The sequence below is a fragment of the Cibotium barometz genome, chromosome 13, assembly GCF_041138505.1.
Source record: "Cibotium barometz isolate CiBa-2024 chromosome 13, ASM4113850v1, whole genome shotgun sequence".
Taxonomy (NCBI): domain Eukaryota; kingdom Viridiplantae; phylum Streptophyta; class Polypodiopsida; order Cyatheales; family Cibotiaceae; genus Cibotium; species Cibotium barometz.
This window is the reverse complement of record NC_141058.1, coordinates 54,504,228-54,523,273: the sequence shown is the minus strand read 5'-3', so window position 1 is coordinate 54,523,273 and position 19,046 is coordinate 54,504,228. Positions and strand designations below refer to the sequence as shown.

At 46.0% G+C, this 19,046-nt stretch overlaps 1 protein-coding gene across 1 annotated transcript in view; it reads right to left on the bottom strand.

The window, feature by feature from the left end:
- Positions 1–269: 269 nt before the first annotated feature.
- Positions 270–19,046, bottom strand: part of LOC147632857 (dnaJ protein ERDJ3B-like) — a 49,270-nt gene continuing 30,493 nt past the window's right edge. The window contains exons 9-11 of the mRNA XM_086807731.1: positions 2,615–2,692; positions 2,447–2,518; positions 270–666 (exon numbers count right to left, since the gene is read on the bottom strand). Of these exons, the coding sequence (XP_086663857.1) occupies positions 505–666; positions 2,447–2,518; positions 2,615–2,692 (312 nt within the window). The 3' untranslated portion in view covers positions 270–504. The remainder of the gene's footprint in view (positions 667–2,446; positions 2,519–2,614; positions 2,693–19,046) is intronic.

The following is a 19,046-nucleotide window of genomic DNA, read 5'->3' as shown; positions in this document are numbered from 1 at the left end:
CTGAAACATTCAGTGCCAACTCGCTGCAGCCAGGAGTAACGCACCAAAAAAAGTGACAAGCAAAATAAACCGTGGTTAACAACCCTCCAGATTTTTAAAAAAAGGGTCTATCCTAAAGCGACATAAGAAACTGTACGCAAACACACAAAGGCCCAGATCACAGGAAAACGATCAGAAATCATGATATAAGCATTCCCCAAAATTCTTAAATGCTGTTCTGATCAAAACCATTGCATATTGATGACCCAGTATCGATTCCGAAGCCACTATTTTTAAGTTGCCATGGAACATTCTCAAAACTTTGAATAATATGGTAGGTCAATAGAGTTCACAGTAGGCAGCTACTCACATGCAGTTGGACTAAAATGGAAAACCTTTCAAACAGCCTACTCATCTCACAGAACTGAACCTTTGCTGGCATCATAGCTATTACAAAGGAGAGCCTTGCTTCAAAATTTTCTACAGCATCAGAACAGGAACATTGCTGCAAGGAAACGCAGGTGTTCATTTTTTGAATACTTGAACAATCGCAGCTTTTTGACTTTCTGATAGTGACGCTGGAAAAGCCACTTCAAACGTGACATACAAATCACCCCTTTTGACACTCTCAAAAGCAGGCATTCCTTCTCCTCGATATTGCCTAACCGCTTTAGGCTTGGTTACACCCTGCAATAATAACAGCTATATGAATAGAAAATAATAGACCCTCAATGAAGACAATCACAAGTCTCTCTCAATCTCTCTCTCTCTCTCACACGAGCTTGACTCTTATCTTTGTATAATAGGTCTACGTAGAACGTGGGGCCATCTTCCCCGTAGATGTTTTTCTTTTTTCATGTTTCTAACATCCAGATATTCATGGCTCATATGTACATGATCATTCTTAATGTCATAGACCCTTTGTGTCTTTTCATAGACATTTAATACAACCTTCTTATCAGAGCTTTTTTAACTCTTTTACACAAATGATGGTGTGCTCCTATCACAATACGGAGGGGAGTAACAAAGGGATTGCAAAAACATCAATAAACTACTCGTCTTTTACTGAGAGGAATTCTCTGTCGGTCTGACCTGAGGCCAGTTATGAAATGTTCCTTTTTTAGCATCTTTGGGGAACCGAGCTCAGTCTTATCGTTACAAACTCTAGTGTAGAGAACTGCAAAAAAGATGCAGAAAGACACCACGAAGAGAATGAAAGCTTCCATTTACTTGGAAATTGGAAGTGAGCCCAAAATCCTCCATAAAAATGGCAGCAGCAGCCCACTTAGCAGGAAGAATGCATCATTAGCCTGGCTAAAGAGGCTATGCTTTCAGTCACACTTTCCACAAGTGCAGACCAGCAGCAATGTATGGGACAGCTTTAAGAAGAAGATGTCACATCTCTAGAATGGAACCTTGAAGAGAGATTACACATCATGAAGCTCTCAAGACTCGCACACAATAAATCCTCTATAATACCCCATACAATTCTTAAGGAGTTTGCAGCCCATCCCCTTCACACAAGCCATGCCTTCAAAACACCCAAAGGGCCAACAGTTACTACAATAGCTTGCTTCCCATCATCTATGCACCTGGCTTTGCAGGGAGTAAAAGATTGTTCATTTATTCACGTCATGAGGTAACTTGGGTTCTCAATGAATGCCACACTACAGCATAATGGACTATCCCATAAACCACTTTCAAAGAGAATGTGCCCTCTTCCAATATGGCATTTGACTGACATACCATAATGCTGATTGAGCCCCATCTAGGATGAACTTATGCCATAACCACTTTGTCATAGTGAGGAGGATGGCTTTATTCAAATCCTAAGGAGCACACACATCACAAGCACTCAGGATCTGAATGTGGCAGCTGATCTCATCACACAGGTTCCTGGACGAAAACTTCCCAACCACCCCCCCCCCCCCAAAAAAAAAAAAAAAAGATGTGGCAGGGAAGACATGCAAGCTACCCATATTCTTCATATGGTAAATGCATGAGAGAGAAACGGATGAGCATGCCATCCTACAATGCCCAGCATATTATGGGATTTGAGGAAGCCATTGCTTGTTCCGTAAAGAAATTTGGTCCTCCACTCAGTTGTTGAAGAGAATTGGAGACATGTGGCCCTCTACTTAAACGAGCGAGCGAGAGAGAGAGAGAGAGAGAGAGAGAGATTCTGCGGAATATTTGTGCTATGTGCAAGAGTTTATAAGAAAGAAAAGTGCAGCAGAACACAAATGCAAGCATACAATAAGTAGACCTAAATACTGTATAATTATGTACAAGAACAGGTTACAACTGAATATTTTCGAAGAACAAAATGATAAACAAATTTCCCTGATCTCAGCTCAAATGCTGCTGTTAGGAACAAGTACTCAGCCCAACGTTGCCGCAGATCAACTTCCAAAGCCTTTTTCACTACATGATATACTGGAAAGAAAAATCACAAAGTTTTCCTTACCTCTGTACCTATGTTGACTTTGTGGCCATCCAAATGAGGAATGTCCTTCTCAAAACCCACCAGTGCATCCAACTGCAGGGCATAGCTGGTTAACTACAGAATCTTAACAAACAACACTCCAAAAAGAAATAGCCCCTGGTTCTAATTCGCTTAATATTATCACCATACCAGAGAAATAGTGATAGTAATGTGAAGATTGTTGCCATCTCTCTGAAATCGGTCATGCTTTTGAGTGAAGATCTTGAACTGCAAAGGACACTTATTGTTAGATGAAGCAAATCCATGACTCAACCAGGCACTGCCTTTGCTTTCTTAAAAGCCTAAAATTGCATAGAAATCAAACGTGAACCTTCCTGGGAAAGTACTTGAAGCTTTTACATTACAATCAAGCAGACTGACCCTCTATTTTCAACAGGCATTTCATCCATATTGACAAAGTAAGTAGGCAATGGTAAACTCAATAAGAACGATACAAGAAATGTGCAAAAGTAAAAACCTTGGCAATGCAACCTTGACTTCTCCAGACTTTAGCTTAAAATTAATTCGCTTTGACATAGTTCAGTGTACTAAGGCACTACTCACGTCAGTACTGCCCACATGTAGGTACGCGTCCTTTATGCAGAAACATATGAGCATTGACAACACTGTAAAACCTATTCATAATGGGCTATAACAACTCTACGCATGTGAGCAATGCATAGGAGCAGTTACGCCTCTTTGGGTACCAGCTTGTTCTTACACCATGACAATAATATATCACTCAAAGAACACAAGAAGAGTCTTAGCTGTTATAAGAGGTAGCACTAGAGCCAGTCAGATGCAATCTCATCTTCCCACTCGAAAGGAAAATATTTTTCTGACGTTTATCTTGTGAGATGTAAGCCAACTGCCATTCCAGCAAAGGCAAAGGCAAACGATCCAAAGCTGTTTCGATTCACCACATTTCCTGAAATTCCCTTCATGCAACTCTTCCTTTCTCCTTTTTTACAAATCTATAACTGCTATCCCGAGGCTTTTCTTTGAAAAGTGCATTATTGTCATGTGCACACAAAGTGTATCTACCGTGTGCAGCACACACACAAGACTAGCTTCAAGGCTTGGAGTAGCTTGGAGCTAGGCAGGCAAATTGACAAGTTGGGCTAGGGGTGGACTGACGGGTGGGCACCCATGTGTGGACGCCCAGGGACCGGCCAACAGCCTATAAAAGGGTGGCCAAGGTCAGTCAAATAGTCGGAGTCACACGAGTCTATGCGAGACCTCTACGATCAGAAGCCTGGCTCTAGTGCAGACGTGCACCTACTGTATGCAGCCGGAGCCTGGCTCTAGTGCACACAAGACTACTAGCTTCAAGGCTTGGGGTAGCTTCGAGCTAGGCAGGCCGATTGGCAAGTTGTAACTGCTATCCCGAGGCTTTTCTTTGAAAAGTGCATTATTGTCATGTGCACAAAGTGTATCTACCGTGTGCAGCACGCACACAAGACTAGCTTCAAGGCTTGGGGTAGCTTGGAGCTAGGCAGGCAGATAGGCAAGTTGTAACTGCTATCCCGAGGCTTTTCTTTGAAAAGTGCATTACTGTCATGTGCACAAAGTGTATCTAGCGTGTGCAGCACGGACCCAAGACTAGCTTCAAGGCTTGGGGTAGCTTGGAGCTAGGCAGGCAGATTGGCAAGTTGGGCTAGGGATGGACTGACGGGTGGGCACCCATGTGTGGACGCGCAAGGACTGGCCAAGAGCATATAAAAGGGTGGCCAAGGTCAGTCAAATAGTCGGAGTCACACGAGTCTATGTGAGAGCTCTGCGATCAGAAGCCTAGCTCTAGTGCAGACGTGCACCTACTGTATGCAGCCGGAGCCTGGATCTAGTGCAAACGTGCACCTATTGTATGCAGCCAAGGCCTGCGAGGGTAGCTCCATGGCGGTATGCATAGTCACATGGGACGCGAAATGGGGACGGGGAACGGGAATGGAAAGGATTGAGGATGACATGAAACCAAAGACCTGTATCCCATAAATCATAGGCATGTTTCCTAGAAACCAAAGACCTGTATCACATAAACCATAGGCCTGTTTCCTGGAAACCAAAGTCCTGTTTCCTTTTGAAAACCAATGTCCTGTTTCCATGAGAAACCCACAGATACACCATCCAAGCACGGTGCCTCTTTCCAAGGGAGAGAAGGCAATGACAAAATCCTTCACCTGCTCTGTCCACCTCCTATAGCCCTCTGTGCGCCTGCGCATGAAAGAACTCTGCAGCCTGCCACTTGCAGAGAGAGAGAGAGAGAGAGAAAACAGCCCAACCCTCGTGCCGTCCAGCCTGCCCCCTGGTCCTGCAGCCCAACAGTTGCCAAAAAGAGAGAGAGAGAGAGATAGAGAGAGAGAGAGAGAGAGAGAGAGAGAAAAGCACATGTTTCTGTCAATTCAGTCCGCCTCCTGTCCTGCAGCCGCTGGCTTGCCCCTGTAGACCTGCACAGCCTTTCACTAAGAAAGAAAGAGCCCCGCGAGTCCTTCGCTTTGCTACAGCCCTGCGCCTCCTTCCACCATAGAGAAAAGGAGAGAGAGTGGGCGCAGTCCAGCCCGCTGGTTTTTGCCAAGAGAGAGAAAAGCGTGGAAGGCTTTGACAACAGTGTGGAGGCAGCCTGTGCGGAGGTTGAAGTGCTAGTGGCGGAGCTACATGCGCCGAGTACATCACCTTTTCACCAATAGGGAGGCACCCCCAGAACAGCCCGCTGGTTCTCCCTTTTTCTCCTTAAAAAAAAACTAAAAGCAAAAACAATAGCAAAAAGCATATTCTCCAAATTATTATTATTTTAAATCATCAAAGGTTATAAAACCTTACAGACTTAAAATTCTTTTGTCCCCTTCACACTTGGGGCTGTCCACACATGGGTTTCCTTCTCAATTCCAAACCGATGCTCTTTCACACTGTCCACCATGTCCCCGTGCCCATATGCATACTATCCAAAGAAAAGCACAGGGTCGTAAGTTCGTAACATACCCCCCTCTTGAAAAAGAAGCAAGCGTCCTCGATTGCACTCAATGACCAAAAACAAAACCATGCATCATTCTACATATGACACACATATGCATTCACAAACAATATGCTCCTCAAGATGCTCTACCTACTCTAAAGTAACAGTCTCAGGGCTGCTCGCAAGCCTTATGCCCATGGGCATCCCGCAAGACCCACGACTGGTGGTACAACATGAGCATATGAAAGCACTCAATGCATCCAAACAATACATCCAGTAAGTACTTCCCACATATGTCTCATGGCCATCCCGCAGGAGTCACACCCAGTGGTGCATCCATGAACATAATAAAGTACTTGATCTATCATACCAATACACATGCATCACATGACACAATGCAGAGTATTACCCAATGTATTCTCAATGGTACCAGTATCCAATGGCACCAGAACACAATAATACCTCAAAAAGTGTATGCATACATGCACAAATAGAGTTCGATCCATATATCCATGAACCAAATCAACTCTAGAACTGCTCACAAGACTTATGCCCTTCATAGAGTCTCCAAGTGTTAGCTCAGGTTGCTGCAGACTTTGAGCTCAACCAAATCATGCCATTCCAAAGGAGACCAACTCCACAAATAGCATCATCTCAATATCCAATTGACCAATCATGTGGTCGGTCAAAAACAGCCAGAACCATATGACAAAGATCAATGTCCCAATCTTCCTCAGTCATACTTCAGTTCCAAAGGCAAAAACCATCCATAGTTGCAGTTATAGTTCGTGGTGCAGCCGATTGTGAACCATACCCAACTTTACCATCTCATGTGACTAGTACACAATATCATAGAAGTCCCATAAGCAGATCTACTATCAGCCTCAGTACCTTCAGGTGAATACAAAGATGTCACCAAGCGACTCCTAGATGACAACTGAGCCTGTCTGTAACAAGGGAGTGGAGGTGCTACCCCCCTCTTGAGCATCAGGCAATGCTCCAGACCCTAGCTCTGCTAAACCTGAATGAGCCATAGCAAGAGTCGGCTCCAACTCAAAGGCATCAAGATAAAGCTGCAATTCCTGAGGTGAATCTGCTAAGTCACCCTCCTCCATCCACTTCACATCCATCGGTGAATAGTTCTTGAACTTCACAAGATAGCGACGGGAAACTTTACCTTGTACCTTTCTTTCCTTGTGTGCCAGTATTTGCTCGGGAATAAGAACCTCATCAAGTTCCTCCACTTCCGTCCGAGCCTCATCTGATACATCCACAAGCACCCAAAACTTGCTTGCACTCCACCGAAGTGGTAAGCACAAGTCCCTGATAAAGCATAGTAGATCACCACTGCTAAACATAGAAAGAAGCTGCCTCCGGACCCTTGAAGTGTCCGTGAAGATACCACCGGTGACAAAGTGTCGAAAGTCATAGCCTTCAACCAATCTTTTGCACCATAACACTTCAACTGCTTCTTGTTCCTGGCTGACTACTTCTTGTCCTTGGTGTCTTTTCTCCTGAGCTTCACCCTTAGCTTTTGCTCTTCACCTCATACAAGCAAAGACACACAATCCTGCACTGTCTCCTGTACTTCCTTTTCACTTTCCACATGTTGAAGCTTTTGATGTGACTCTCATGAAACAACCATGGGCTCCCCTCCTTGAGAAAGTCGACGATGTCTCGGCAACGGAACCATGATACCGGCCTTCAGAAATTTGACGGGTGGTGAAACACTGCAAATAGTACACCGACACCGATTGGCACCAAAACGTGGTGGCGCCCCTTGCAGTATTTCTTTAATTGATTATAAGACAAATTTGATTACAATAAGGCTCGAAAACTCAACCGTCACAGTAGAACTCATGAAGCCTACAAAGACCCTACCAAGGCTTCTTGTCAACTCGGCATCCACAAATAAATCCAACCATTGTTCACATCGAAAGACCCTCTCACATGAGTCCAGCATACAGAAACTTCCCCCCACGATCAGGGCTGCCACGACTACCCATAGTCTCTCACTCTATGAGCAGCACACATCTCGATACTTCCAGTGCTCCTGTCTCACAGCAAAGACTCTAATCTGTTTCCAAAAGAGAACTCTCGTTATTACAGCACAGCATACCATAGAGAAGGCACACCCGTACAACACCTCCCTGCTTTCCAAAGGTCTTCTCCAACTCTACCATGGATCCCTCAAACCCTTTCCCGCTGCACCAAATCACACGTCCTTCCCTATAGCCACAGCTTGCATGTAGCTAATCTCCTCCAAAAACCTACAACCTGTTCACATGAATCCAAAGACATGTGGAAGGCTTTGACGACGGTGTGGAGGCAGCCTGTGCAGAGGTTGAAGTGCTAGTGGCGGAGCTACATGCGCCGAGTACATCACCTTTTCACCAATAGGGAGGCGCCCCCAGAACAGCCTGCTGGTTCTCCCTTTTTCTCCTTTTAAAAAAAACTAAAAGTAAAAACAATAGCAAAAAGCATATTCTCCAAATTATTATTATTTTAGATCATCAAAGGTTATAAAACCTTATAAACTTAAAATCCTTTTGTCCCCTTCACACTTGGGGCTGTCCACACATGGGTTTCCTTCTCAATTCCAAACTGATGCCCTTTCACACTGTCCACCATGTCCCCGTGCCCACCTACATACTATCCAGAGAAAAGCGCAGGGTCGTAACAGCTACACTGCTGTTTTTCATGTTTACTGCTGTTTTTTCAGATTTCAGCATGTTTTTTCTTTAGTATGCATCGTGCACCCAAGTTGGGTTGTGGTCAAGAAATGGGTCGTAAAGAACGGCAAGTGAAAGGAACGTTTTGTTTGTTTGCAAGTGGGCAAGTGAAGGAAGCCTTATAGGCTGTGAGTAAGAGGGAGAGAGAACCAAGGCAACCCTGTTTTTTTCCGTTTCCAGCTGTTAGGAGCCAGGTGCAGCGATTTTTTAAGCCTTCACGTTTTTTTTAGGCCTCCATTTTGACAGCTACCGGCCTGAAAAAGAAAAGCGCAGGTGGGCTTTCAAAAAAAAAAAAAGCTCAACGTGGCAGGTTTTTTTTTTTAAGCACCCGACATGACAATTTTAAAAAAAATAAAACTAGCGTGCACTTTTAAAAAAACAAACTCAACGTGAGTTTTTTTTCTTTTTAACACCTAGCGTGGGTTTCCTGAATTCAGCACGAGAGTTCTTGTGACAAGCTTGCAGCAACTTCTTGTTTTCTCTCTTCCTTTGGTAGCTAGGTCTCCTTAGAGCTACTCGAACCCTCTGTGCTCGGGATCTCTCTCAGCTTTCGGGAGCTTTTGTTTCTCGAAGACTTGTTTGCTCCTCGCCTCTCCTCTTTCGGGATGTCGACCCAAGAATCAAAGATGGAGCCCGCTCCCACACATGAAGATTTGCCGGCTGTTGAGGCCGCCGTCAAGAATCTTTTCGAAGATTTCGTGACTAAAACTAATTTCGAGAGTTTTACCTCTAAAAATTTAGAGACTTGCAGATTAAAGCTACGAAGATGGATTCTACTACTCTTTTGGGTTTCTTCGTAGTAGGATAACCAGACTTGTACTGTTTACAAGTCAAGAATAACAAGTGCAAACTTTGGATGAAGCCATTCACTCTGCGCGTATTTATGATGATACGATGGTCTCTTTCAAAACCAAGACCGTAACCGAGCAGGGGGGAACAAACACAAAAGGAAGTTCTCCGCGCAGATGACTAGCACGACAGAAGAGAAGTCTACAGATCAACCTTCGAAGAATTCTAATTCAACTCCAGCGAAGAAACACCGTCTCCTCAAGGCTTTGAAGCTTAAGAATGAGGGACGTTGTTTCATCTGCGAAGAAAAAGGACACATGCATAACGGGTGCCCGAAGAAGAAGGATGCTAAGACCAACCAAGACCCAAGACGAAGGCAGCCAACCAGTTGTCTTTGACAAGTACTTCAATCCATGTTATTTCTTGCCCTAGTTCATGTTCTCATTGTCTGTTCAAGCCTAGGGTTTTCGGCTTGCACGATCTTCTCCGAGTTTATGGAGAAGTGAACGGCCATAGAATACACATTCTTCTGGATCCCGAAAGCTCACACAACTTTGTAAATTACAAACTTGTGCAAAAGTTGAGTCTGGACACAACGCCTAGCGATTATACATACAAGGTACGCCTACCTGCGGGTCAACAAGTGTGGGATCCAAAGGTGAAGAAGCAACCAATCCAGATTCACAACTATAACGATGTTCTTGAGTGCTATGTTATGCACCTAGAGCATGTAGACTTGCTATTAGGGATTGAGTGGTTTAAGACCCTTAAGGTCTAGATAGATTGGTTTAGTCATTCTTTTTCTTTTGAACATAGGAACACCCAGTTTTGCATTCAAGGTGATTGTATACATCTCTCACAGGGACCTCTTGTAGATACAATTGATTTTGGAAATACAATGGATTCTTCTTTGTATATCGCTTTCCACTGTGTCTTGATTCCTTCTTCATTTCTCGTACCTTTTTTTTTTTCCGAGAAAAGATCCTTTCATTAGTTATATAATAAAAAACGCCCGTAGGGCTACAACAGATCTCTCCTGCTCATAAGAGAAACAGAGCAGTGAATACAGCATGGCAGCCCGGGAGACTCTCCCTAGGTGCTGCAAAATACAAGCATCAGTACAAAGGACTGAGAGGCTAAATCATACAATAGGGGGGGGGGGGGAAGAGCCAAACAGGTGGCCTGTAGTGCCAACGGGGGGATCCCGTGTGTAAGGTGTATAAGGGGCCACAACGCCGAGTGGTGTGAAAGGCCTGGCGCCGCAAGATCGCCTCATCCGAGTCTCCCCGGATGCGGTCGTACTGTCCTCGCAGGGTGTGGATCAACTCCTGCCAAATCCCCCGTACAGTCTCTGCTGGTGGCTCCAATCTCCCCTCAAAGGCCGTAAAGCACCGAGCCCTCCAGGTGAACCAGATGGTGAGGCTGCTGAGGAGCTCCCATCGTAAATCCCGCTCCTGCGTCCAGCTGACGGACGAGAAATCCGGTGCCGGAACCAGGCGAGGCTGGCCCCTAATAAATCTGATGGCCTGACTGCCCTGCTCCGTCTCATAGCCCATAGCAGGCCCTGACGAAGTCGACCAAGCAGCGGCACCCCACGTAAACATACCCTCTGGAGAGAGGGGAGCCAGAATACGCAGCATCCGCAGCCAGATCTGCTGCGCCTGAGGACAATCCCAAAGGCAGTGTCTCTGTGTCTCCATAGGGTGGCCGCATCGGACGCAGGCCGCCGGAAGACCGCTGTAAACAAGCCAAGTGCCAACTGCTGAGTCCCTGTGGGCGACCAGCCACTGAAAAGTCGAGATCCTGCGGGCCTGTCGACTAGCCCAGATCCGAGCCCAAAAACCCTCCAGGAACTCCTGTGAGAGCCCCTGTAGCCGCCAATGCCCCGCTGCCGCTGGAGAGACCGTCCTCCTCGCCGTCAAAATATGCCGCCCCAGCCGAACAGTATACTGGAAAAAGGTAATCTCTGTGGCCTCGAGGGATGCATAAGGATCGTGCCACTCGTACTCCCCGGGGTCCCACTGTAGCCGGGCCAAGGGGCGCGCTACATATGCCCATATGCGCCAATCTGGGAGCACATCAGCAGGATCGGGGTCTATATGCCACTTCCGAGAAGCGGCGGCCACTACCCTAATCCTCTGAAAGGTGCACTCTGCAACCAAAGGCGACTCCACCTCCACTCGCTGGAGTCTGCCCTCATCCTGAATCTCATAGTAGAGGCAACTGCCATCCTCAGTGCAAGCTCTAACAGCAATCAGGATCTCCAACTGTGTAAAGGCTCCCATCCACCGTGGGGTCACTGGCTCGAGAGGCGTGAACCACTCCTCTGTGAGTGCCTCCTGAATATCATCTCTCATAATCAACCCCCCTCTGAAGTGACTCAGCCTCTCCACCTGGATCTCCTCTGGGAGACTGCAAAAGGCCTGCCAGTCTCCAAAACTACGAGCTGGGCCTGCCGCTAGAGGCCCCCAGGCTAAACGAGGCCGAGAACCCAGCATATGACCCTGCTCTGTGCGAACCGCTGGGCTCCAGATGAGCGGCTGTCTCGCCCGCTCCTCAACACAAGAAGGTCGCTGAGAGAGCCCCGGTCTCAGCAGCTCCCAAGCTCTCAGGATACTCAAAGCAAATCTATCCTCCCATCCTCTACTGAGGCCTGTCCTCCTCATCTCTATGAAGATCCAGCGAATCTCTGGTGCCCAAGTGCCCCCTGCTGGGGGCGCCCGAGCCTGCAGCCGCTGCAAGAGGAGCTCTTTCCAAGGCTCTGTGCCTGGAAGCAGCCCCCGAACAATAAGCTTCCCCAATAAGGCTCGGCTCTGATCGACTGGATCTATAATGCCCAAACCTCCCTGAGCCAGCGGAAGTGTAATAACTGCCCATGCAACCTTTGCCCGAGCTGGCTGACCGTCCTGCCCAGACCACAGAAAGTTCCTGATCAGCCTCTGTACCTGGCTGATGCAAGAGCTCGAGAAGATCCAGCAAGACGTAATGTACCACATGGTCGCTAACAGCACCTGATTTGCCACCACCACCCTCCCACCCAAGGATAGTCGAGCTGTACTCCAATACAAAAGCTTCTTCCGAATGCTCAGAAGAAGCGGGGCAATCTGCTGCTCAGGTGACAAATCTAGGCCAATCTGGCATCCCAAATACCGCACTGCTGTGCCTGGAGGAATCCATCTAAAACCGGGGTCCGGGCTCCATGCCGGAGTGGGAGCACTACTGATCCAAAAGGCCACTGTCTTGCGCCAATTGATCAATGCTCCCGAAGCTGCACTAAAAACCTGGAGCGACTAGATTGGCCTCTTGGCCATGCAAAAATAAGCCCGTGTCGTCTGCAAACTCAGCATCAAGCAAGTCCTCCCCCCGGACTGGGAGCTGAAGTCCTCTCAGACCAACCTCCTCTGCCGTCAAATACATGCTCATAGCCTCCGCAAAGAAGAGAAAAAGAAAGGGGGCGAGGGGACACCCCTGTCGGACTGATCTGGTCAGCTCAAAACTCGGCCCCCGTCCTCCTGCAATCAACACCTGGCTGCGAGCTGTGGAATACAGAGCTGCCACCCCTCTGATCCATCCTGGCTCAAAGCCCAGGCGAAGCATAGTGCCCTCTAAGAAACCCCAATCAACTCTATCGTATGCCTTCTCAAAATCGAGAAGCATCACGACCAAGTCCTCGCCAAGAAATCTAGCTCTGGCCGTCGCCTCCCAGAAAGTAAAGATGTTGTCAAGGATACTGCGCTCCTTGACAAATCCTGTCTGAGTAGCATGAATCAACTCCCCCAGGAAGGGCTGGATCCTCAAACTCAAGGCCTTTGCTAAGACCTTGTAGACAGTATTGAGGATCGTAATAGGCCTCCAATGCCGAATATCATCTGATACTCCCTCCCCCTTGGGGATAAGATAAATCAAGCCCTCTGAAAAGCTCTGCGGCATCACCCCAGTGTCCAAAACATGCTGAAAGCCCCGGCGGAGGCCTGGCCCCAAAAGGTCCCAATAGCGCATAAAAAAGGCCGGCGTCAGTCCGTCCTCCCCTGGGCAACTATGTCGCGGCAGGACCCTCAAGGCCTCGGCAAGCTCAATCTCTGAAAGAGGCGCACCAAGAACTGAACGCATACGATCTGTGACCCTCCTCTGCACATGGGCCCACACAGTCTGTGTTTGAAAGTTAAGAATTAAAGAAGTTACTTCATTCATTAACTTTCAAACACAGTCAGTTAATGAATTAAGTGTGTTTGAAAGCAAAGAATTAAAGAAGTTACTTCATTTGTTTCACGATGTTTTCCCTAAGGAGCTGCCATCGGGTTTACCACCCGAAAGGGCACTTGATCATCGTATTGATCTCGTCTCTGGTGCTCAACCTATTAGCATTCCACTAATACAGGATGAGCCAGGCTGAGGAAGATGAGTTGGCTAAACAACTCGCAGACTATTTGAGGATGGGCCAGATCCGTCTAAGTAAATCACCTTGGGATACGCCTATGTTACTTGGGAGAAAGAAGGATAACACCTCGCAAATGTGTATAGATTACAAGAGACTGAACAAAGTGACAATCAAGAACCGCTATCCTCTCCCTCGATCAGATGACCTGATTGACCGTTTAGTAGGAGTGAAGTATTTCACGAAAATAGATTTATGTACTAGCTACCACCAGATACGTATTCATGAAAGGCACGTTGAAAGAACCGTCTTCCGGACTAAATATGGCCATTACGAGTTTCTCGTATTACCTTTTGGGTTGACCAAAGCTCCAGCCACTTTCCAACAAATGATGAACGATCTTTTTCGTGAACATTTGGGAAAGTTCGTGGTGGTGTTCCGGGATGATATTTTAGCATACACTCGTACTCTCAAGGATCATGTTAGACACCTCACGATCGTCTTGCTTATTTTAAGACAGAATCGACTGTATACTAAATTTAGTAAATATGAGTTTTCATGAAAGAAATCATTTACTTGGGACACAAGATCACAAGAGATGGGTTGAGCATTGACTATGACTGAGTGCAGAGGGTTTTGACTTGGCCGATTCCGCAGACGATGAGACAACTTCATTCTTTTCTCGGTTTTGTTGTTTTTCTTCGAAAATCTGTGCGGGAGTTCTCTCAGCTCACACTACCAATGACCGACTTGTTAAAAGGTCATGGACGTAAGTCGAATCAGCCTATCACTTGGAATACCGATTTGGATACGGCCTTCAGACTTTTGAAAGATAAAGTCAAGGAAGCACCTACCTTAGCACTGCTTGATCCTAGTCGGCCTTATGTTCTTGAGACCAACACGAGTGACTATGCAATCGGGGCTACTCTATTCCAAGATGGTAGACCTGTTGCTTTCGAGAGTCGAAAGCTAGACGACACTCAATCTTATTGGCCAACCGGCTTTACGCTGTCATTTACACTCTCAAGGTTTGGAGGCATTATCTATATGGCTCCAAGTTTGTGGTATTGACTGATCATCAGTCAATCAAGTATGTGTGTGATGCGGATGATTTGAGAGGACGAAAAGCTACATGGACACACTTAATGCAAGATTTTGATTTTAAGATACGCTATCGCAAGGGGTCCATGAATAGTGTAGCAGATGCGCTTAGTCGGACCAAAGAGGTGAATACTTTGTCGTTCACCGAGATTTTCACTGACTTATTTCAGTCATTGGGAGAGCTTTGCAAGACTGATAGTTATTTTGGTCCATATTGGCAGAGGATCCAGGATGAGAGCTCATTAATTGACCAAGACGTGCTGACTGAACAGCCTACGATTCAGGCTGCGAGAGGCCAGTGGATGATTCGGAATGGTTTACTATTCCGTAATGACAAAATTTGTGTACCGCAGGTCCCGGACATTAGGTCCAAGATTCTTAAGGAGTATCACGGCGCCCCTTCTCTTAGACACCTTGGGATACACAGGACATTGGCTTTAGTGAGACACACTTTCTATTGGCCAAAGATGAAAGAATATATGAAAGATTATCCTCAAGTGTCAGATTTGTCAAGCGAATAAAGCTGAACACTTTATAAAGGCTGGGGTGTTACATCCTTTGCGAAAAGTATTTCCATGGATTTTATTACCGGATTGCCAAGAACACATCAAGGCCATGATTCTATTTGGGTTGTGATAGACCGCTTGACAAAGATGACTAGATTTTTACCTACACAGAAGACTGTTACAGCTATGCAATTAGCAAGGCAGTTTATCGAGCAATTGTTTAGACTGTACGGTTTACTGCAGGACCTAGTCAGTGATAGAGACTCTAAGTTTACAAGTGGCTTTTGGAGGCTTGTTTTTGAGAAGTTGGAAACAACTTTGAATCTGAGTTCCTCAAATCATTCTCAATCTGATGGCCAAACTGAAAGAGTGAATCAGACCTTGGAGGACATGCTTCGTGCCTATGTCTCCAAACGACAAGATTCATGGGAGGATTATATTCCTATGTTAGAATTTGCATACAACAGTACTAAGCATACGAGTACTGGTTTTAGTCCTTTTATGCTTATGTACGGATTTCAACCTAGATCACCTGTTACCGTGGGATTTTCAAGACTTTAGCATGATGCAGCACGAACTTTTTTGCAAGACATGCAAGAAATGTTACAAGTTACGAAGGAATCTATTAGAAGCGCTCAAGACAGAGACAACTTTTATTCTAATAGGCATCGTTCACCGAGAGAGTTCTCTAAAGGATTTTGAAAGATTCCGAGACTTTACGGATGGACCGATCTCCGAAATTATCCCCTAGATACTACGGACCATTTCGGGTTAAACACCTAATTGGTTCAGTTGCATATGAGTTGGACTTGCCTTCTCATGTGAAAATTCACCCCGTATTTCATGTCAATAGACTGAAGGAAGTACTGGGTAGAGCAAACCAGCTAGTTACTCCTCAAGAAATCATAGATGTCAAGGATATGACATTTGTGTCACACGAACCAAAAAAGATTCTTGGATTTCGTGAAAGACGATTGCAGCATATACTACTCACGGAATACAAGATCAAGTGGAAGAATCGTGTTGAGGAGGACGCTACATGGGAGACATTGACTACCCTTCAGTATTGAGCTCAAGAGTCAGCACTTAGAGGAAGGGGAGTATGTCATGTGCACAGAGTGTATCTACCGTGTGCAGCACGCGCACAAGACTAGCTTCGAGGCTTGAGGTAGCTTGGAGCTAGGCAGGAAGATTGGCGAGCTGAGCTAGGGATGGACTGACGGGTGGACACCCATGTGTGGACGTCCGATGATTGGCCAAGAGCCTAAAAAAGGGTGGCCAAGGTCAGTCAGTTAGTCAGAGTCTCGCAAGGCTATGCGAGAGCACTGCGACGGCCAGGAGCCTAGATCTAGTGCAGACGTGCACCTATTGTATGCAGCCGAGGCCGGTAACAGTCTCAAGGCCTGTGAGGGTAGCTCCATGGCGATATGGGACGTCATGGGGTAGAGATTGGTCAGTACGTCTAGCTAGTTAGCTCAGCTCATGGCTCGGTGGGGACAGTCGAGACTTGTGGGCTTTTCCCACGGTTGTCGTGGTTGGGTGGTGAGTCAGGCTTGCACCCCCTTCATAGTTTATGGCTTTGTTTTGCAAGTTTGCTTTACGAGGAGACCCTTGGGGATTTGACAATTACTCTACCCTACTTTGAAACTACTTTTCTGTGCAAGTGGTGGAGCCTTGATTCAGCAAAATTGCAATATCCAGAAGCCTCAATCTTCACGATTCAGGCCTCAATCTGATTGCATGAAATTTGTGCTCTTCCTGTGTAGTCCTAATTACCAAACATGAACTCAACACCGATCACACATTCACAATCTGGATAAATGTGGCATACCAAAATTATAATTGAAAGGTTCAATTAGACAAATCATTCCCTACAGTTCGAGGTGTTAAAGGATAGACTTGGGGGTTTTGGATGGCGGGTGGGTTGCGGGGGGTCGTTTGGGAATTAAAGCTTCATAGGTTACGACATTAACATAAGGGTCAGTGGAGAAGCTTATTGTCGACTGTCTTAAGTTTTCTTAAGGTGCCCAACAAGTGCTAACCATCTTAGAGTAGTCCTGCACTTATTTTGAATATTTCAAATTCTCATAAAAATGATCATCTTGTTGATCTCCAGAGCTTCTCTGTGAGACTTGAGTGCACCTTAACACAAAAAAGCATCTTCTATACACACATTAAACCTGAAATATTTTCAACTCTTCAATATTTGAACTTGAAATTAAGACACCTGGCTCACTTGCCAGCCCTGGTGTGACAAATTCATGCCAAACTAGGCACCAGATATGCTTGTGGATTGCTTTGGCAGGATGTCCATCCAATTTAAGACTCTAAAGAGAGATGGAAAAAAAGTATATAAGACTCGTGAAGAAAGTGAGCTTCATCCTAATATCTTGACAAGCATTTCCAACTTCGCAAGTGTCTATCAAACACATAATCTTGCCACCTCAACTGCAAGATTAGTAAACCTTTTAATAGCTTAGATGGTTAGTATAATATTCTACAATTTCAAAGCATCGGCATAGATTTTAACTTGATAACACCTTGAATGCACAAGCCTTCGTTATCATAAGAATGAGAAAGCCAATCACAAGCCATGTATTTGGGCATTTTCCATTTGTGGGCAAGCTTTGGAAGGCACCAAAACACCCAAGCACTGTGCCTAGGTCCCCTAGACACAATGTACAAGGTTTGAGAATAAAGGATTATCCAACACAAAGGTTATGGGCAACCTGAAGCCATTGTGACGGTATCTGGGACAGGACTCTAAACAAGAGGATGGACATGCAAAACTTTGTCCAAGCAAAAAACAACCCCGGCCAACCCCTGTATTTTGGGGAAGGATGCACATGTGAAAATAGGCTCCAAAAGGGACATTTTATGGTGGGCCCGTCACTTATAAAAGAAGTGGACAATTTAATAAATCAGCAGCCCCTGTTTCTTCAGGATTCACGTTTATCTTAAAAAGCATGGACATGGGCGCCCCGTTTTTCATGAGCTTCACCCTCATTGCCAGACAGTACCTCGACCATTTTTTAAGCATGCTTTGGGCACACCAATATGTGGGCACCCTTGCATGGTGATGAGACCAGGAAGCCTGCCTCTATAGCTCCTGTACTGGTCCTCACCACTGTTACCCACTCCTCTGAGGGCACCACAACTAGGCAAAAATCCCTACTAAGACTCACCTCTCCCAAACTCCAAGATCTAATCCCAGACACTACTCTACCCAGAATCCACAAAAAACGGCAAGAAATCCCCAGTTTTGGGCCCTGCTGTTGGCACCCTTCCCAAAACCCAAATAACCCAGCCTCCTGGTGGAAGCAAGTACAAGGTGGGGGCTTCTGCCCTGTACCAATTTCACCCCAAAATCCCTTCCCAGCTGTGCACAGTTGTTACCAGAAAACAGCTCCAAACAAGGTTGCACACAGCCCAAATAGTAGAAAACAGCCTGCAACCCCTGTTTCTAGCCAGCTGGCAGCCCAACTCCTCAACTCCAAAACCTTCCAAATCACAGTATGATGTAGACCCAGGTACCCTCTACAGGCAGATGTCTTCACCTCTCAGAAAAAACACCATATGTGCACACAGCAGCCAGCTGAAGTCATCCCCTGACAAGGATTGAGACAGGCCAAAAAACACTAGGAAACTTTTTAACCCAACTGTAGCCTCTCCCCCCGAACTCCAAACCCAAAGCAACTCTCACAGACTTCAAGTACATGTATTGCTCCTGCCTACAGACACAAGGTCCACTTCCCAAACCCCCAATACATCTAGCTTCAGCCTTCTTGAAGATGGCAGCATGCTGTGTGACAGCTCCCTACAGGAGGCCTGGAGATCGGAAGACAATATACACATATTTAGAACACTTAATTAAACTGTTATTAAACAATGGAAACAACATCAACAACACAAATACTGGAAATACTGAAAATACAAATGACACCAGCACTGGGGCCGGCTAGCCCCCCCCTCAATACTTTTTGTATTTCTTGGAGTATTTATATTTGTACAAGTGTCACGGGCCTGTCAGGCCAGATTTCTCCACAAGGAAGTGAAAACAACCAAATAATTCTGCTTCAAGTCGATGAAGAGGTGTTGGTCGGAGTAACCCCAAATCACAGGCTCATTC